Below are 22,415 nucleotides of genomic sequence, written 5' to 3' on the forward strand. Positions count from 1 at the left end.
ATCTTCACTCCACCGAACAGTGCAAATCCAACATCATTCCCTGTCAAGTTGCACTGAAGCAATGCTATTTGTTGCCATGCGGTGCAAAATCCAAAACCATATATAGATTACAAGAACTACTTTAATTTTATAAAACGAAAAGGAACACAAATAATTTAAGCCAAATAAGTTATGAATTAGCATGCATAGGTTATGGTTCCGAGTCCAGTCGATCCGAGTCTTACGGGTCCCGCCACCGGGCCATTTAATTTTTAAACAAATAAAAATCAGAAGGTACCGGCCTACAGCTGTTTCTTTTTCTTCTTCCCTCCCACCCACTGAATGTATTCAAGAACACCTCATCATTGTTCTAATCAGAAAAGGACAAAAGGGTTCCGCTTTTGCATTGCGTCTATATCTTGGACACAGAAATGAGTCCTAAGGAGTCACGAAGGGGAAGGGCCACCGATTTGAAAGTCAAGATCACGCAAGGGAAAGGGCGTGGGGGTTTTCCCCTAATCTTTGACCGAAGAATTGGCCCACGGGGGAGGGCCACCGTGTTGTTTAGCATGAAGGTCAAAAATGGAAGGGAAATAAAGTGGGAGAGGGCTGGATCAGGGGTCTATTCGTGAAATTATGAACAGTGGTGACGATTGACCCCGAGTCAGAGCAAATGTGCAATCAAGAATAACGGCAACGAATTGTCCCGAACGAGCAAGACAAAGGTAATTTATGATTAAATATTATTAGATTACAAACGCTGTGCGCGCGCGCGCGTTTGGTGGTATGTAATAGTTGTAGGATAAGCGATTCACTAAACTATATCTAAATTGCCAACGCGACATATATTTTTAATTATGGAAAGTGATTAATTTTCATGTTCCTCCACAGCAGTCGATGATGCCATCCATGTAAACATTTAAGTTTTAACTTACTATTTTTTTTAATCATGTGCTGACTATATGGTGCATATTATTTAAATTAAATTAAAAGCATCCATTGAATTTCATATATAATTTTTGAATGTTAAGCTGATTAAATATAATAATTTGAAATCTTGATACATGGAAGAAAATTGTTATTGTTGTTTGGTAGAAATTAATATAAATATTATTTGATGTAATAATTGTCTTTGCTTAGTAGATTGATCAGAATGTGGTGTTTGAGTGATGTACAGTTTGATATTAGAGTTGTCCGTTACCACCCATTATAATTTTTTGGGCAAAAACTTGTGTGAGACGGTCTCACGGGTCGTATCTGTGAGACGGATCTCTTATTTCGATCATCCATGAAAAAGTATTACTTTTTATCCTAAGAGTATTACTTATATTGTGAATATGGGTAGGGTTGACCCGTCTCACATGAGACCTACTCAATTTTTTGGTATCAATAGATCAAAAGGACATGATTAAAAAAGAGGGATAAAAAACTACAAGGTTTGGTTTAGACGAGAGTAATTGAATTTGATAGAGCGATTGGAGAAAGAATTTGAATTAATTCCAAGGATGAATTTGAAATTTATCATAAATCACTTAAAAGTAATTAGTTCAGATTTTAAAATTTATCGTCATGTAGATTTATCCAAACAAGCTCTTTGATTTATTATTATGAATTTAAAACAATTAGCTTTTAAATCTATCAATACAAACTCTAATCCGTATTTGGATGAAATGATTAATTTGGAAACTGAATTTGAAACTGAAGCAAACAACATACTTCGACAATACTTAGACAACACAAATGATTTCACATACTTTAATTTAATATTTTAACATAATGGAATTGAGATATCTATTTAAAATCAAATATACTCAAATTCAGCAGATAAACAGATTTAATCTGGTGGTGTACAACACTCACCACGGTTGGATCATATGAGCTCTATGTAAGGTCCACATGATCCAACAACGTTACTTAGAGGATCCAAATATGCGATAAACAAACAAAAATATATCAATTTTATCGAAATAACAAAAGCATTTCCATGAGAATATAATGTATAATTTGAAAAATTAAAATTTGAGTACATATTATGCAAGATAATCTCACTGGTCTATACATATATATAGATATGTGAGATTAGCCAACCTGATCCTGAGGGATATAAACGATCCAAACCAAACCAAACCAAACAGTATCAGATTTGAGCTTGACTCGTTTAAGATTGTTTGAGGCTCGAGCTTGAGTTCGATTCGAGCTTTTATTATCAGGCTCGAGCTTGGTTTGTCTTGAAATTACCAAGCTCAAGAAAATCTCGAGCCCGGCTCGTTAAAAGATCGTTTATCATGTTAGTCAAACCAGACTCGAGCTTGATTCATTAATATCTCGTTTAGCATGTCTAACAAGCCTGACTTGAGCTCGGCTCGTTTTCGAGCTCGTAAAGCATAGAATTGAGCTCGAGTTTGAGCTTGATTCGAGCTTGTTAAAAATTAAATATATCTATAAACTTATTTTAAATCAGACATAAAAATATAAATTCATTCATAAATAACCAAAACGACAGAAATAAGAGCTAAAAAAACATAAATCAATATATTATTTAACATTCCAAAATAATACATCTAGAATATTCATCATACACTGATATAACCATATAAATAACAATGAATTAATTTCACCCCTTTAATAATTCAACTAAGTCTGGTGAGAAAATAGGGAGGATGTCAAATAATCCATTAAAATCAGGAATTACAAAATCATCTCCAATAACAACTAGCCAATTATCCTGCAAAGTTCATAATAACATTAGTACTAATATTTTTATTTCTTGTGTTCAGTTCCTTCCATTGATATTAGTACTAATATTTTTATTTGTCAACTCAACAAATGAGTCAAGCTCAAGCTTACGGCCACCTAAACGAGCCGAGCTCGAGCTCGCGAGCCTATTATCAAACATGTTTGCGAGCTCACGAGCCGAATATCTTTAGGCTTGAGCTTGATTTGATTAAATTTTTGAGATCAAAATCGAGCTTGAGCTTGGCTTGATATGATTAATAAACGAACTCAAACGAGCTTTTTATCGAACCGAGTCTCGAATAGCTCGCAAATGGTTTGGTTCATTTACATCCCTACTGATCCATATTTGGAGGAAAAATTATATTTTTGGCATAATAAGTAATATTTTTCTATGAGTTGAGTTTGGTGATAGATTCGTCTCACAAAGTTGATCAAAGAGATGATCTCATAAAAAATTTAATATCAAAATTATATTCTTATTAATAGCTATAATTTTTTTTGTTGATTGAATAAATAAATTTCCAACTCTATCGCATTAATATTCAACTGAGTGGAAATCACCGAAAAATAATAAATTATCACGCACTTCCGTCACACAACTACACAACGACTTCGATTATATTTATTTGAACCAAAGGACAGAGTGAGTTGGTCAAGAAAATCATTGAAAAAAGAAAAAAAAAAGAAAAAAAAAGAAAGAGAGATTCTCTCATATTAATATAATATTCATATTTTAATTTTTGCTGCATTTTTTCAAGCATTGATGTGTACTAGAAAAAAAAATGGAATAATTTAAAAATGGATGAATAAAATAATCAATTAAACTTGTGGTTGGTATAGTACCAAATTACGAGTTTGATAATGTATATTATTTTTCTTTTGATTTTAGTAATTAAAATTTCATAACTGCAATTGTAATTAAAATTTCATAACTTGAAGTAGATTTGATATCAAATTCAATAGTGTTCATTCAAAATCTCAAATCTATCAATCCGAGCAATATCGTCTTATCGTGTTTCAAAATTTGTCGAATTCTTTGTGATATTCCAACACAGTTGTAGCTATTTTAATCGTAAGTTATATTGTTCTTTCGTATCAATTTATAGGCAAAAACTTGTGTGAGACGGTCTCACGGGTCGTATTTTGTGAGACGGATCTTTATTTGGATAATCCATGAAAAAGTATTACTTTTGATGCTAAGAGTATTACTTTTTATTGTGAATATGGGTAGGGTTGACCCGTCTCACATATTGTGATCCGCGAGACGGTCTCACATGAGACCTACTCTACTTTTTATTGTGAATATGAGTAGGGTTGACCCGTCTCACAGATTAGGATCCGTGAGACGGTCTAACATGAGACCAACTCCAATTTAAATTAATTGATATAAATTTCCTAATTGTGATCGATTACTATACACATTTTATTCGAGACCTTGTCTAATTTTGCTGGAGAAAGTTAATATATGTACCAATAATTGGCATAAGCCCAAGTCAAAGCTAAATTATGTGTGTTTAGATTAACATATAATTTTTGTAAAAAAAAATAAATTAAATTTAAATCGATTCGTTGTATATTATTAATAATCGAAATTTTAGTACAATTTGTATATTTAATAATGCTGTAGTTGAGCTGTAAATCCTAAAAAGGATTTGCGTGAAAGTTATTGACATTGACTGTTTCCCCGAGCGATGATAGAAGAAAATCAAACGACAAAAGAACAGCTTGGTTTTCTTAATTTATTCAAATTTTTTTGTTAAAAAAAACATATCATCTCGTGATGTAATAAGCCAACTTCCGTTTGACCTTATAAAAAGTCAAAGCTTAAAATTAGGAAAGACAGAATAATATGCGTAAGATAAAATGATTTTAATTACAGGAGTTTGGTAGAGGAAAAAAATATTAAAATCATCTTCTTTTTTTTTGCAATCCGGGAAACAAAGAAGCAGGGGCGGAGCCAGAAATATGGCTCCACCTGAGCTAGAATTTTAAACTCTAGAATTTTTTAATATTTTAAATTAATATACCCGGGCTAATAAAATATTATTCTAAAATTATAAAAAATTTACCTATAAATTTTTTCAAAAAAAAATTGGACCACCCGGGCTAAAGCCCGGGTACAAGCTTACATGGCTCCGCCCCTGCAAAGAAGGGGAATTATTTTTGTGTGTTTTTTAAATTTAGCTTTTGATCAATTTAATTGAAATCTATAAGTCTGTGAATGTTGATTCTACTTTTACAAAAACGATTCTAGTAAAAAAAATATATAATTAAAATCACTTATCTATTAAATACCGTCTATTTTTGCTTTTCAGTTTTTCACTCTCGTTTTTCAAATACAATCTACTTCTTGATTTTTTTTCCATTTTTTAATGGTTTATAAATTTATTTACTTTTTAAAAGCAAAACAAACACTTCTTAAATTCTCTTTTTATAATTGAAATGAACTCAAAGCGTTAGAACTCGAACTCGAACTCGAACTCAAGTTCAAATATTTGTAAGTTAACTTAATTAACTCCGATCTCGATAGTCATAGCAAAACTAAAAGGAAGAGATAAAATAATAATACTGCGAATTGATTAAGTATTAAAAAATTTTAAAGTAAGATTATGATTATTTTTTTTATTATAAGTAAATGCCTGAATTTTTGGAAGACTTTTGAGTAATGCATATTTTGGTTAGTTTAATGCAATAAGGTCAGTTTGTGCTAATTAATTTGACTAATCATTCTATTTGTGCCACCTAAAATAAAGTACTTCCATGCACCTTCCTCCATTGCAAGTTTTTTTCTATTCACGCACATGCGTGAATTTTCTTAATGCTGTGGGACACGTAACTCGAATTATATTGGTTATTTCACAAAGTTACCAATATAATTTTAATTGGCCATATTTGATAATAATTAATTAATGACAATTAAGGTTTCAAATAAGTATATAATTTCCATACTAATTAGTTTCTACAAAACATTGGAAATTATTCATTTATTGTTCAAACGATCGGTTTCAGCATATTTTTCGGTGATTTTAGATTTTTAGATTGCTAAACTAATTAAATTCCCTTAGACAAAGACCAAATCAAATGGGATTTGTTAGTTGAACTTTTTACATGCAATTGCAAATATAAAAAAAGCTGGAATCGACGAACATTTTTTAAATTGTGGCAGACGTATACGCGTGGTGGAAGTCAACAGTGAACAATTCTTTTTAATTTTTTTACTTTTAAAGAATGCTCCTTCTTGTCCCATAAATAGTTGCCAAGAACCCCATCATCTCCATCAACCTCACTTGCAATCAATCCTTAATTTGTTTGTTGTCTGAGTGGATAAGTTCTTTAATCAAAATCTCGAATTTCTGATAATGGGTAGCTTTTCGAGTTCATTCGGCAACCTTTTTTCCCTTGTATTCCTCTTGGTTTTACTCTCTGGCATGTCATGTGAAGCACAGCTATCTACAACTTTTTATAACAAAACATGCCCAGGTGTACTTACTGAGATTCGCAATGCCGTCCGACGGGCAGTATCCGCAGAGCGTCGCATGGCGGCCTCGCTGATTCGGCTCCATTTCCACGATTGTTTTGTTCAGGGATGCGATGGATCGATCCTTCTCGACGAGTCGCCCACCATTAGAAGCGAAAAAACAGCGATTCCCAATATAAATTCTGCGAGAGGATACAACGTCATAGAGGATGCCAAGCGCGCGCTGGAGGGTAAATGTCCTTCTGTAGTTTCATGCGCGGACATACTCACCGTAGCAGCACGTGATGCCTCAGTTGCTGTAAGAATTTATATACTTTATTTATCGTCTAACGTTAGTTACTACTAACTACAATATCTAGGTAAATGGCATTTTCCACCAAATAGATTCAGGCGTGAGCGTGCTTAGTTTTTTTTTTTTTTTATATATATATAGAAATTGATGAAATACTTGCATGCAGGTTGGTGGTCCAACGTGGGAAGTGAAGCTCGGAAGAAAGGACTCCACCACCGCAAACCGTGATCGAGCAAACACCGATCTTCCCAGTCCTTTTGCTGATGCCAACGCCCTTATTGCCGCCTTTGCCGTCAAGGGACTTAACACAAGAGACATGATTGCCCTATCAGGTATATTATACGGTCTAGTTGCATGTACATATATATACCAGACTCTCGGAAGTATTAATTAACATTGATGACCGATGCTTGTATTGTAGGATCACATACACTCGGCCAAGCCCAATGCTTTTTGTTTCGGTCAAGAATATACAGCAATGGAACAGATATCGATCCTGGCTTTGCTAGGACCCGAAGAAACCAATGCCCTCAAACAGGTAGAGACGCCACTTTGGCACCTCTTGATTTGGTGACACCGAATTCATTCGATAACAACTACTACAAGAATTTGGTCCAGAGAAAGGGACTTCTCATATCCGACCAGGTTCTATTCACTTCTGCATCTACAAACAGCATCGTCACTGAGTACAGCAAGAGTCCAGCAGCTTTCGCTGCCGATTTCGCCTCTGCCATGAAAAAAATGAGTGAGATTGAACCATTACTTGCGCCAAATGGGATCGTAAGAAAGACTTGTGGCGCTATTAATTAGCAAAGTTCAATCACATTGTAGCAAAAGCATATGCCGATTTGTTTAAATTCCTTGTTATTCTTATTTTTTATCGGAATAAGTGTCGCTCTTGGACAACTTGCGTGTTATTGATCTGTAATGTGTGTGATATTTTTGGAATGAAGTTTCAGCAAACACAACTTCAAATGCGCTTTACTTCCTAATTTGTTGATTTCGTGTGTGTGCTCTTCCCCTGTGATTAAATTGGATCTAATCATTTTAATAAAAAAATGTCTTTCTACAACCCATTTCTCTATTACTATTAATTAAGGAATTAATGAATAAAAACCCTTTAATTCTAATGTGTAATAATATTAGTGATAATATTAAAAACAATAACTTCATTAAATATTACGGTAATTTTTAATAAATAATTAAGCATAATATTATATTTGTAATATAAATATAGTTTTTATTCCCCCCACCACCCTCAGTTTACGTGAAGTCAACCCCCGTTTTTAAGTTGGCGCGTGTAAGATTAATGGAACAAAATACGGGACCTAATTATTTTACACAAAAAATGAACCCATTAATATCTATCATTATTAATTAAGGAATTAATTAATAATCCCTTCAATTTTTGGTGCTTGGTGAAGCCTAATTAAATAAGAATAGGTATCTTATGAGACGGTCTCAAAAATCTTTATCGGTGAAACGGATCAACCCTACCGATATTCACACTAAAAAGTAATACTCTTAACATAAAAAAACAATATTTTTTCATGAATGACCCAAATAAGAGATCCGTCTAACAAAATATGACACGTTTTTGCTTTAATATAACGTCAGTATTTTTAAAACTTCCACTCCTATGGCTATTTTAAAGAAGTGAAAACTAATAATCGTTTTGAAATAATTAAAATTATCCAATCATTTATAATTTATATTTCTTTCTAACATATGGCACCTTTGAATAGAATCGTGGGCGTGGGCGTGGATGTTGAATTTATGTAAGTATTGCTATTATATATATACGATTTTGCTATATCGTCCACCAATTGTATCAATTTCTTAATTTACCACTTAGTAATGAACATATATATTTAGTGTGAGGTGAACACAAATGTGAGCAGAGAAAAGTGGACAACATAATATATTATATGGTGCATATTGGGATCAGTTGTGCTGATTTGGGTTGGCAACCTCGATACTTCTAATTTAATTTACATGTTCTAAATGGACAATTGGCTAGCGAACAGATTTAGTTTTGGTGATTCATATGTCCAAAGTTGGTTCATTGACTTATGTATTTTTTCCTTGTCCTTTACTGTCATTTTTTCATGATGATAGAATACACGACAGTTATTTTTCGGTATGCATCGAATAAATTTTTTAGAGTAATAAAATAACTTGTAAACTACTATAACCAGATAAAAAAAATTAGATTAATCATGTATGAAAGATTCGCGTGGAAAAATATTGACAAAAAAATCGAATGCATGACTCTTGATAAGTTGTCACATATTTGAGCGAGCCATAAATAATCATTGATCACATCACACTTATAACAAAATTGAGTATCACGTTTACACACACACACGCACACACCCACACACACACATACACATATATATATGTATATAATTAATTAATTGTGATTTTCTAATATTTAAGTAAATATTATTATCCGAACATGTTCAAATACAAAAGACGTCAATGTTTGCCACTAAATAAAATATTATCAAATTTATACCAAATTTCTAGAATTAATTGGTCATTGCACACAATTTTAGTTCCAATAATCAAAATAACAAAACTAAAGAACTAAAATATGTACAACTTAAATATTTATTTTAAAGCGTTTGATATGTTTGACATATTTAATTTTTTAAAATAAATAACAAAGTAATGATTTTCATGTCTTGAAATGTTGAGTTATTTCATCATGAGAATTTCAACAGAATTTTCTATTTTATTTTGAAATCCGTGCTATGTAATTTTTAAATTTTTTTTTATATATAATATATTCTATATTTTTTGTTCGGATACAGAGAGAGAGTATTTTTTTATATTTTTTAAAAAGAAGGTACTCTAATTAAATAATATAAATATATTTAAATTTAACAAAGTATAATAATTTTAAAACATTGTATCATTCCGAGATTTCTAGAATTACATTCTTCGGATTCTAGTTTAATTTATTTGTAAATTGATTTTATTTTATTTACAAATAAATTATGAAGAAAAAAATAGAATCCGAATGATTCAGATTCAAATCAAATATTCTTTTAGAAAAATAAGTCCTGTAGACTTTTAAATTAAATTCATATGTAAGCTTTTTTATTATTATTTATGTTTCATTGTTTCTAGAACCAAAAATTAACACCATCAAGTTTCAGCAAAATAATTTTTTCTTGGTACAAACAAAATTTAAGTTATTATTTTTATATTAAAATTAATTTTGTGTAAATATTAAAATAATAGGTCTTCTTAAAATAATAATATTAATGGTAAAAGTTAATATAAATATTATCGTAATTTTATTAATAATTAATTATGGAATATGTCTCTTGTGAGACGATCTCACGAATCTTTATCTGTGAGACGGGTCAACTCTACCAATATTCACAATAAAAGTATTGCCTTTATATAAATTAGTGACAACTATAATGGTTCAAAAGAGTTGAAATAGTTATGATGTTGCAAAGTAGTCCGGATAATTACATTTTTTGACAATGTCAATATTTTAGGATTAGTCATGTAAATAAAATTATTTTTAATTGTCAAATCAAAATCCAAATTATATTTAAATTTTTTTACTAAATACCAAAATAAAAATCCAAATTTCATTTTTTATATATCTTACACACTGTGAATGAACTCTTGATTATTGACGGTACAAGTAAAATTACAAAGACAAACATAATAAAACAATTTTGTAATTTTTACAATTTGTAAAAATGCATGCCCTGGCTAGTAGCATGAACCAGCGGTCGGCTTATTCGTGTATATAATGGTACCGATCCAGAAGCGACTCAGATAATATATATAAACAATCGATGAGATTATATATGCAATAGCTATGTTGAAAAGAATTTAGTGCAATCTTATGATTCTTCCAGGGCATGTTAATTTTGATGCGTGCTCTTCTCGTGTGATTAAATTTAGATGCGCTTTACTTCCTAATTTGTTAATTTGGTGTGTGCTCTTCTCGTGTGATTAAATTGGATCTAATCATTTTAATTAAAAAAATTGTCTTCCTACAACCCATTTTATCTATTACTATTAATTAAGGAATTAATGAATAAAAACCCTTTAATTCTGCTGTGTAATAATATTAATGATAAAATTAAAAACAATAACTTCATATAAATATTATGGTAATTTTTATTGAATAATTAAGGATAATATTATATTTGTAATATAAATATAGTTTTTATTCCCCCCACGACCCTCAGTTTACGTGAAGTCAATGGAACAAATACGAGACCTAATTATTTTAAACAAAAAATAAACCCATTAATAATATTTATCACTATTAATTAAGGAATCAATTAATAAAAACCCTTCAATTTTTGGGGTTTAATTAAAATAACCTCATTATTTTTTAAACTTCCACTCCTATTTTAAAGAAGTGAAAACTAATAATCATTTTGAAATTATTAAAATTATCTAATCATTTATAATTTTTATTTATTTCTAACATATGGCACCTTTGAATAGAATCGTGGGCATATGTTGAATTTATGTAAGTATTGCTATTATATATATATACGATTTTGATATATCATCCACTAACAGTATCAATTTCTTTACCACTTAGTAATGAACATGTATATGTAGTGTCAAGTGGACACAAATGTGAGCACAGAAAGTGGACAACATATATAATATATTGTTAAGCATTTATAAACTGCATAGTGTTATGTCACACTTCTTTAATTATACTTCCATTTTTTTAGTCATATTTCGATGGAGTATTGATATGATATCATATATATAATCAATTTTTAATGTCACGTCGACATTTTTCAGTATCATCACATCAATATTTTTCGATGTCATGTCCAGTGAAATAATACTATAAACCGACAGAAAGACATACACACAAAACTAAAACACAACTTTGATAAATTAGAAAACCTAAACAAACATTTTAGTCTTAGCTAAGTGATATAAGAATTACAACTAAGCGATTTTGAAGTTTCTTAATCAACTTGAGGTATTCAATCTGTCTTTAGATTATATGTGATGTTTTATATTCCAATTTTATTATTCGCTCCATTGTTAAAGTCCAAATGGCTTACAAAAACCTTAGCTCATTAGATATTCTTAAAAAAATTTATAAATAAAGAAGACTTTCATTATTTTAAGTAGTTCTCATTATTTTATGCTTAAACTCTTTAACTTTCATATAACTTCTTTAAATTATTTTCTAATTTAAGCATCAGAGTAATCATGTCGGACAAACTTCGACGTCTCTGATGTTTATTTATGACGTAGGTGATGACCCATAAAATTTTTTCTCTACCAGCTACATGAAGCTTCGATTATTTGGATCCATTTACGATGCTACAGAGTAGTCCAAATAATTACATTTTTTGACAACGGCAATATGATTTTTTAGGATTAGTCATGTAAATAAAATTATTTTTAATTTTCAAATCAAAATCCAAATTACATTTTAAATTTTTACTAAATTCCAAAATAAAAATCCAAATTTCATTTTTTTATATATCTTAATTACACACTGTGAATGAAACTCTTGAATTATTGATGGTATAAGTAAAATTACAAAAGACAAACATAATAAACAAATTTTGTAATTTTTACAATTTGTCATAATGCATGCCCTGGCTAGTAGCATGAACCAGCGGTCGTCTTATTCTCGTATATATAATGGTACCGATCCAAAAGCGACTCAGATAATATAAACAATCCATGAGATTATATATGCAATAGTTATGTTGAAAATAATTTAGTGCAATATTCTGATTCTTCCGGGATACGCTAAAGCACCCAAACCGCGATAGGACTCCTGACCGAATACCTGGTTGAACTCCACCTCAAGAAACCTTGTTGGACGAATGTAATGTTTGAGCTCCTCATATTCTGTCGTGTGAAAGTCACTTGATATTGCAGTTTCTGGTTCAACTCTGAGAAGTCGAGCTTCGTGGGTTCGACACGGACATCGATTCCAGGGGGCGGGACAATCTCGACAACGTAAGATGAGTTTGGTTCACCAACATTTGTCACTATTCTTGAGTATGTCTGAGGTGTTGAATTGAATGAACTAAGAGTGAGAGAAAATGAAGGATAGTTGAGTTGGGCTTCTGGTATACTTGATTCCACCAGGCAATCTATCTTGCGTTGAAGAATAACCCCGACTTGTCGGTTTGTATAGTTTAAACCACATAGGTAAGGAATGTAATCTTTGGGTTCGATATCATAAATCAGCCCTGGATCGTTTGCTCTGGAGGGGTTGACATGTCCTGATCCAGTGGCAAAGATGTCTGCAGGAAGATATTCCTCGTCCTCGATTGGATTCTTGGCGAGATTTACGACGTCAGCTGTTGTCATGATTGCTGATTTTATGGCTGCTGGAGACCAATCAGGGTGAGCGCTTTTGAGCAATGCCGCGACACCACTGAGGTGTGGGCATGACATTGAGGTACCAGATATTATGTTGAATGCGGACTTGGTATTTGTTCTATTTTCAACAGAGGTATGCCATGCTGCGAGAATATTGACTCCAGGGCCTAAAATGTCAGGTTTTAGGATGCCGCGACTAATCCAATTTGGCCCTCTGGAAGAGAAAGCCGCGACCACTGGGGCTCGATCATCTCCAATTACGGTACCTTTGAATAGAATTGTAGCCGTTGGTGAGGATGTTGAATTTATGTAAGTCTTGATTTTCAACCCATCTGCATAACTGACATGTGTTGCTGGAAGGACGTGGGCGTCTGAAAATGTTGTGTTCCCATACCTTGCAATATTCACCACAATCATGGCAAGCCCACCAGCATTCTTCACCGCTTTTCCCTTTCCAATTCTTGTTATTCCTCCCCCTAATTCGCACACCACTATTTTTCCCTTGAGGAGGGATGTCGTGTTCAATGATTTCGGGTCGCAATATGGAGCAAACGGATCGCTTTTGTTAACCGTGCCGGCGTATACAAGAGGCAACTGTGTCGGTGGGAAGTCGGTCGGTTGAAAAGCAGACTCGCCATCAAATTGTTTTTTATTGCCGAGCACTGCAGTAGCAATTATCTTTCTGTCAGTTGTACTTGCACCTACTGTGAGAATCCAAGGGGCCTCGTTGTTTAGTGAAAAATAACTCGGGCCACTATTTCCAGCTGCGCAGCTGACCAAGATCCCCTTCTCCATTGCACTAAATGCCCCCAGTGCTATGCCATCGTCATAGAAACGAAAAGAGATTCCTCCAAGAGAGAGAGAAAGCACATCTACACCATCCTCAATTGCAAAGTCCATTCCAGCAAGAACGACACTCTCAAAACAAAAAAGGTAACAAACCTTGTAAATTGCCAAATGAGCAAGTGGTGCGATACCAGATGCTGTCCCATTAGCATTGCCGAACAAGTTTGCACCATTCACGAAGTTTCCGGCAGCAGTTCCCGCAACATGTGTGCCATGGCCGTCATCATCTAGTGGACTCTCATTGGGAGGCTGCCCCAGGTACCTAGCTCCGATAATCTTATTGTTGCATGTTGTGTGATTGAACTCACATTTCCCCTTCCATCTAGCTGGCGGAGGTGGCATCCCTTCATCGCTAAACGAAGGATGTTCGGGTATTATTCCGCCATCCAAGACTCCAATAATCACACCTTTGCCATAATTGGAATCTCTCCAGAAACCCATGTTCTGGTTTAACCCCAAGAAGTTAGGCGAATGAGTTGTATCCAAGGACACTTTTCTTTCGGGACGCGCTGATATGAATCCCTCCTTTTTTCCCATGTCCTTAACTTCATCTGCAGATAACCTAGCAGAAAAGCCCTTAAACACGTGGCGATATGTGTAAACCATTCGGTCTCCGTCGGTTGAGGACGTTGCCGTGGTGGTTGGCAAGAACGAACTGTACCATTTGTCCCATTCGAAGCTGTCTGATTCCGAGGAAAGCTGTGACTCAGGTCCCTCGACACGAACAATGTAAGTCTCCAAATTGGTTTCAGTACCTGGTGGAAATTCTTGAGCAAATATTAATGTTGATGAACTGAAGTTCAGTATGCAAATGAAGGTAACAAATAACAGGAAACTCATGTTTTCTTTTTGCTATAATAAGTTGTTGAACTTTGGTTTCCAATGTCTGGTTTTAGTTTTGTATTTGTCAAGTGCTTATACAAGTGCTTCGTCCTTGCCTTCGATGCTATTATATAACTTTGAACATCAACTTGATCAACGACCAAGACTTGTTAAAAAAATAATTAACTTGTTGTTGTGTTGCTGATCAAGGGATCGACCCGGTCACATACGTTCGCTTGCAGGAAATTATATGGAAATTTTCACAAGGTCAGAGACAGGAGATAAAATGGCGGCGGGGCGAAACGAACCCAACCCAACCGATATCGACATGGATACTGCATTTATCTTTGTATTCGAGCTTATGAATCTTTGAGTTGGTTTTAAACTTAAATAGTTGGAAGAGAATAAATTGTGATTGTTTCAAGAAACCACACAGAAACAAAAATAAAATACAATTTAGCTTTGAAAGAAAAAGAGTTTCTTTGATCATTTTATTAATTTGCGAATGGTTTTTTCTTAAGCATATAGTATTTCTGGAAATTCTACCTGATAATAAAGAGGGGGTCGAATTAATGTGGCATATTAATATTATATAAGTAATTTATTTTTTTTTCGGTTATATATTGTCTTTGTTCGTCCTCACCTTCAAGTTTTTTTAATTACATGATTATATTTTTTTCATATTTTTTTTTTGGAAAAACAACAATTATATATTTGTCAAGTTGCAATTTCGTAGTTTTATTTTTGTTTAATTTCAATTTTAATATGTTATATTTTTTTTTGTTAATTAATATTATAATTATTTTCGTTGTATTGATTTGTGATGTTGATGTATATAATGTACTACTGGTGAATGCGGATTACAAGTGATTAAAATTTTCCCATAATCTAATAATGGTCACTGTGTCCAATAAATTTCCATTTTAGCGTACGTATATCTACGCGTTTTAGTACATATTTTGTACTTCTTGTCCCTATTAATGAACTTTTCTTGTCCCAAAAATAATAACGACCTTTTGTATTTAAAGATTATGATGTCGTTGTGACAATAATTAAAAAACGAAAAATATGATGTCATGTAAAAATAATATTTGTTCCTTGGAACAAAATAATGTTTTTCTGTTACGACTTTATTTAATTTTTGGCTTTCAATTTATAAGTCGCCCATTAATTAGTTAATTAATATAATTAACAATCAATTAGATAAGACTGTTTCCATATGGCTGGCTTGTCAAGAGCAAATTTGACTTGGCCCACTAGGTCTAGCGGCATGTTGAAGCCATAATAAATAAATAAATAAAAATTGAAAGAAATAATAAGTTTTTATTAAGAAACATAAATAAAAGAATTAGCTTCTCTCAATTAACTGGCTTTGTCATATGGTCGAGAAAATTAATCAAAATACCATATAGGCCAAGATACTATATTCCTGATAATCATAATTTCTCAATTAATATTTGCGCAAAACAATGTATTATATGTACCAGAAATTTTTTTCATAATATGTTTTTTTATCGTGTAAAATATAAAAAGATAAAAATCACGTACAGAGAATAAGTGGAGTTTGAAATTTGACAACTTATTTGTCAATCTTGTACTTTTTTTATTACGATGAAACTCATAACCGATATATTTCAGTAGGGTAAATCAACACGAAGACACAATAATCTCTCAATCTCGTACTTTTGTACTATCTGATTATTGAATTTTTTTATGCAATTATCCCGTTATGTGTTTATTCGATCGAATTCGCCAGTCAGTACTAAAAAAGTGAATGAAAATATTAATTAATGGAATTTCGCATGAAATAATTATTGCAGCAATTTGTTTCTGTGCTTAATCAAAGAAGTGGAGTGCAGATTTGTGCCTCTTTCAAGTTAATAAAATATGTGAGTAGAATGTCCTTTTAATCAATTTGAGTCATATATCCAATCTGATTATATAATTTTTCAGTTTCAGGATTAGTCTTAGAAAACTTATATAGACTAACTAAATTTTATGATTTTTTTTCATAGAATTTAAATTTATTCATTCTCAACTATCTCTTATTTTAATTAGAGTACAATAATTAATAAAGTCAACCAATCTTAATTTTATATTACAAGGTAACTTGTCTATTAATATCATACACTACTTAATTATGAGGAAATTTTCCAATAGATAGGAGAAAATTATAATTTGGGTATTCATATATATTAGCATTTTGGCGAGGTGATCAATTGAAATTTGAAATATATAGGATTGCCCTTACGTACCTTTGAGACTTTTGAATAAAATTAAAAAAAATTATATAAACAATAGATATATGACCCCTTCAATCCTTGAAATTAAAGAGGCGTGAAATATTGTGTAAAATTCAAGTTTATAATTCCAAGTTGACATCTATAATCAGGCGCAATTAATCAATTAATTTCTCTCTGATCTTCTAGCTAACGCAATGATGGACATTTCTGATGTATAATATATAATTTTGATGTATTTCTAAGTATCATAGGTTATTATACTTAACTTTTAATTTAAATAATTATATTATATTGTTATTTAATTTTAAATTTTTAATCTAATTAATAAGTTGTCTTTTTTTTTAGGAGTTTTCACGTGACATTCAATAATTTTAGCTAACATACCAACCGAATATTGTCAAAATGACGTTGATTTTTGACCTCTAAACAGCTACTGAAGCTTGACTTCTGTAGCACCTCACTCACTCAAAAATTGTGGAATGTTTTTTGTGTATCTTTGTCAAAACTTTGGAGGGGCTTGTATGACTTCGAATTTTCGAAATATATGGATGCATTTAGAGGCACTTGTCTCACATGCCTACAAACCTTAGTGGTCTTTTCAACTCGGACAAATCCTTGGGCGCCGATTAAGACAAAACTTTTGTATGCTGATGGGACTTATTATTAATTGTCCCACATCGGTGGAATAATATTCATGGGACTTGCATATATGGGCTTGGACAATCCTCCCCCCTTGAGCTAGCTTTTGGGGTTGAGTTAGGTCCAAGTTCCAATCTCAACATGGTATCAGAGCCCAGGTTCCACCGTTATGTGTTGAATTGCCCACAAGACGTTGGACCTTGTAAACTTCACGCTCCAGATGTTCATTCCTGGGCGTGAGGGGGGTGTATTAATTGTCCCACATCGGTGGAATAATATTCATGGGACTTGCATATATGGGCTTGGACAATCCTCCCCCCTTGAGCTAGCTTTTGGGGTTGAGTTAGGTCCAAGTTCCAATCTCAACACTTATCGTTGCAAATGGCAATCGGTTGGCTTACGTACGTAAGTGGACCGATCGTATGCTGACTCCGCTTCGGATATAATCAATTCAAAACTAATTATATTTTTAAAAACTAATAATCACTCATTTTCTAATAATAATTTTGTATTATGGGCTACTTCAATTAAATCTACTAGTGCAAACATGTTTTTTTCTTACCCATGTGTACACGGCAACAGTGGACTGTACGTTCATATTATTGAAACAAGCTTGTCAACGAAAATATTCACAATAAATGCTTGAAACAAGATTTATAATAATGTACGTCTTCCCTAAAAATCAATACACACAATCATGCATGCATTACTTTATTTTTTCAAACAAAAGGACAACAATCATCACAAGATTATGACAAAAGATTCTTCCTCCATTTTGTATCTCACTGCAATATTACGGCTATAGGGCTCCTCACAGAGTGCTCAACCGAAGTCCATTTCAAGAAACCTTGAACAACTGTATCGTTCTTGGCAGAATTTAACCGTTTGAACGTCACTTGATACTCCATTTTCTGACTTACTTCCGAAAATTTCAGCATAAAGGGCTCCACTTGTACATCAACACCTGGTGGTGTCACAATCTCGACATGATAAGATGAGACTGGTTGGCCAACATTAGTTACGGTTCTAGTATATGTGTGAGAAGTTGACTGGGATGTGAAGGTTAGAGCAAATGAAGGATAGTTCAGCTGAGAATCTGGTATGCTTGATTCTGCAGTGCAATTCACTCTTCGTTGTACAAAGGAACCGACTTCTCGATCTGTGTAGTTTAAACCGCACAAATAAGGGATGTAATCTTTAGGCTGGATGTCATATATGAGTCCCGGATCATTAGCTTTTGAAGGGTTCACATGGCCTGCACCAGTGGAAAAAATGTCGGCCGGAAGGAACCTTTCCTCCAGGATTGGATCGTGGGCGAGGTTTACGGTATCCGCAGTGGTCAATATCGCCGATTTAATGGCAGCCGGTGACCAATCAGGATGTGCACTTTTAAGCAGCGCTGCTACCCCAGCAAGGTGCGGGCAGGACATTGATGTACCAGAAAGTATGTTGAATGTGGATTTAGTATCAGTCCTGTTTTCGATAGAGGTAGGCCATGCTGCAAGAATGTTGAGACCAGGGCCCAAAATGTCAGGTTTGAGGATTCCAGGACTTGCAGAGTTGGGTCCCCTGGAAGAAAACGCAGCAACCACCGGTGCTAGATCATCACCAATTATAGTACCCTGGAAAAGAATTGTGGCCACGGGTTTTGATGTTGAGTTTATGTAACTCTTTATTTTTAATCCATCTGCATAACTCACTCGAGTCGCTGGAAGCACGTGCACTTGTGCTTGAATTGTGTTTGCGTAATACTCGTTATTCAGAAGAATCATGGCCCCACCGCCAGCATTTTTCACAGCTTCCCCCTTTTCAATTGTTGGAACCAAACCTGATTCACACACAACTACTTTTCCCTTGAAATTGGTTCCGTTAAACGAGTCCTGGAAGCAATATGGAGCAAGAAAATCACTTTTGTTAACCGATCCAGCGTAAACAAGAGGCAAGAGTGTTTCCGGGAGACCCTTATACTGATGCACTGATTCTCCGTGATACTGTTCTTTGTTTCCGAGCAATGCAGTTGCCCTGATCTTCCTGTCAGTGGTACTTGCACCAACCGTGAGAACCCAGGGCGATTGGTTTAACACAGAGTAGTTAAAAGGGCCAAGATTACCTGCCGAAGCGCTAACCAAGATTCCCTTCTCCATGGCGCTAAACGCTCCTAGTGCTATTAAATCTTGGTAAAAGTTATCTTCGAAATTGCCTATGGAAATGGAAAGCACGTCTACTCCATCCTCAATAGCAGCATCCATTCCAGCAAGCACGTCACTTTCCGAACATGACGAGAAGGAACATACTTTGTAAATAGCCAGGTGAGCGAGTGGTGCAATTCCAGCAGCCGTGCCGTTCGCATTGTCAAAAACATTGGCACCTTTTGATGGAAATATAATTTGAAATCAGTAACTCAGAATTTCGAGAGTTGAGATTCTAGCTAGGATTATTTTGTTAAATTTTAGATTAATCTTAGTACGTATGAGTACAATGTAAGGATTAAATGTTAACATTTCTAGATTATTCTATGTAATATTTCCGAGCCTGAGCGCTACAAACTGTGCACTTCACACACACACACACACACACACACACATATAATACAGATGCAGCAGAATTAAATATGGCATTTAAAAAGATAGAACACACCTTTCACAAAATTTCCAGCAGCAGTGCTCGCGGTATGAGTTCCGTGTCCGATGTCATCATATGGGCTTTGAACTCCAGTGGCAAAAGACCTGGCTCCAATAATCTTGTTGTTACATGTGTGATTGAATTCACACTTCCCTTTCCATTTCTCAGGCGGAGGCGGCATTTGTTGGTCACTGAACGAGGGGTGTTCAGGTAAGATTCCAGAGTCCACCACTCCAATGATCACACCTTTACCATAGTTTGAATCTTTCCAGAAACCTATGTCCTGGTTCAGCCCCAAGAAGTTCGGAGAATGTGTTGTGTGCAAGGATAATATTTTTTCGGGACGTGCCGACACGAACCCATCCTTATTTTCCATGGCACTCACTTCATCTGCAGATAATCTAGCAGCGAAACCTTTGAACACATTCCGATACGAGCGGATAATGCGGGATGATCCCTCGTTTTCGCTTACTAAGGTTTCTGGGAGAAAGGAACGGTACCAGGTATCTAAATGGTTGTCTGATTGTGTGAGAAGCTGTGCATCAATCCCATCAAGTTGAACAATGAATGTTTCTAAACTGGATTCATGTGCAAATGCTGCAGGATTAGCTAATGGATTGATAAAAAGCATACAAATGAGATAAAGTAAATGAAGCCCATTCGCAATGGAAGGGCGGTAAAAAGGTAAGAAGTTGGGGAATTGGGAAATGTTTGGTTTGCTTGGTGTGGGTTTGAGTTTACAAGTTCCACTATATGTAACACTTTGTCTCACGTCCGTCTGATGTTGACTCCATGGATGATATTTCATAGCGATTGCGCGCCGCCCACTAACATTATAGCAATTGCCAGTTGCCACCCATTTCATGTTATTCTTCAGAAAATAGGATTTAAAACAGAAAAAGAAAATTGTTATTTTTGGTCAACTAACTCATTCAATATTGAGTTTTGGTTTCGCTATATTTTCGCCTTTTATTTGTTTAAATGAATATTAATATGTGTAATATAATATATTTTTTATTCTCGTCACATATGCTATGTATGAGAGCATCAACCTCATATAAACTATATTTTATAGATTTAGTGATGTTATGAAAAATAAAATTCCAAAACCAAAAAAAAAAATTGAGTTATATGATGAAAATTAAACTCAAAATAGATCAACTTAACATTTTATACGCTAACAAATATCTTATTTATCACATATAATTGAATTTTTCAAATTTGACTTATTTCGAGAAATCAATTAATATATTTATTTAATTATTGAGAACAATAAATAAATAAAATTAAATATAAAAATTATCACAATAAACATCATAGGAAAAATAACAAAATATTAGAAATAGTTTATTCTAAGATTGTCACGTCCCGAGGTCGGGGTTAGTCAACACTGGCATTGTTCAACAATCATATAATCGCTAAACAACAAGCCTTATTGTTTAGTATAAACCAAAACCAGTCTATTTCATTATTAACTCAAAATAATCTTGTCTTACAGCGATAAATTCCAAAACGAAATAAAATGTGCGAAAGCGTTATACAACTTGAATCAAAACTGAGGAAGAACATAGCGATGAATCTTCATATATCGAAACTTCATCACCAACCCCAAAGCATGTCTTATTCGAAATAGACTGGTTTTCGTTTATACTGAAATACGAGGCTTGTTGTTTAGCGATTATGTGATTGTTGAACAACGTCGGTGTTGACTAACCCAGATCTCGAATATCATTTTCCTTAACGTCAATTATATAATAATATTATTATTCATCCAAGTAACATCATTCAATAAAAGCATATTAACATCGTGAGCAAAAACTATGACCATCAAAATATCTTACTTGAAAAAGAGGAAAGAAAATGGATAAAAGAATTTTATACAAATATTTGATCAAAATTACTAATCCAACTATGTGTCAGTGCACTAAATAGAACTCAACAACAAAAAATTTTGCAAAAAAAGCTTGAAGCTGAATGTTTGGATCTTATTTTAAAGATATTGGAAGATCTGGTCCGATTTATATTATTACTAAAAATATATTTTTTACATAATTTTTTTTTATTTCATAATTTTATTGTTTATTAGTCGTTGTTGTTGTTATTTGTTGTTGTTTCAGAATGTTTGTTGCTTTTGTTTGTAATTTGTACATTTTTTAACGCACTAGTAATTTAATTTGGTTTTTTTAAATTTATATTTTTATTATTAATATTTCAAAATTTTGAATAAAATTTATTTAATATTTATTTTGAAAAATAAAAATTAGAATTATAAAATTTATTATTTAATTGAAATATTAAACAATAAAACTAATTTTAAAACTTTTAAAAAATGTAAAAACAATAACAATTAGAAGTTGCTCTAATAGACTTTAGAATCAGTAAAGTCAGCTAGTTTTGG

The 22,415-nt window shown here is 33.2% G+C and overlaps 3 protein-coding genes across 3 annotated transcripts; 1 reads left to right on the forward strand and 2 right to left on the reverse strand.

Annotated features, from left to right (window-relative positions):
• The first annotated feature begins 5,987 nt into the window (after positions 1–5,987).
• On the forward strand, positions 5,988–7,402 carry LOC140833535 (lignin-forming anionic peroxidase-like). Its single transcript, XM_073197867.1, has 3 exons — positions 5,988–6,491; positions 6,652–6,817; positions 6,907–7,402. Exons 1-3 carry the CDS (start codon positions 6,075–6,077, stop codon positions 7,293–7,295), a joined length of 972 nt encoding a protein of 323 aa, XP_073053968.1. The 5' UTR covers positions 5,988–6,074; the 3' UTR covers positions 7,296–7,402.
• A 4,559-nt stretch (positions 7,403–11,961) lies between these two features.
• LOC140834598 (subtilisin-like protease) lies at positions 11,962–14,820 on the reverse strand. The gene has a single exon (XM_073199603.1). It carries the CDS (start codon positions 14,529–14,531, stop codon positions 12,264–12,266), a length of 2,268 nt encoding a protein of 755 aa, XP_073055704.1. The 5' UTR covers positions 14,532–14,820; the 3' UTR covers positions 11,962–12,263.
• Positions 14,821–17,964: 3,144 nt separating this feature from the next.
• Positions 17,965–20,733, reverse strand: LOC140834599 (subtilisin-like protease 4). Its single transcript, XM_073199604.1, has 2 exons — positions 20,033–20,733; positions 17,965–19,763 (listed from the first exon to the last, which is right to left on the reverse strand). The coding sequence occupies exons 1-2, from the start codon at positions 20,646–20,648 to the stop codon at positions 18,178–18,180; spliced, it is 2,202 nt and encodes a 733-aa protein (XP_073055705.1). The 5' UTR covers positions 20,649–20,733; the 3' UTR covers positions 17,965–18,177.
• Between the last annotated feature and the right edge of the window lie 1,682 nt (positions 20,734–22,415).

The sequence above is a fragment of the Primulina eburnea genome, chromosome 6 (genome assembly GCF_022965805.1).
Source record: "Primulina eburnea isolate SZY01 chromosome 6, ASM2296580v1, whole genome shotgun sequence".
NCBI classification, from domain to species: domain Eukaryota; kingdom Viridiplantae; phylum Streptophyta; class Magnoliopsida; order Lamiales; family Gesneriaceae; genus Primulina; species Primulina eburnea.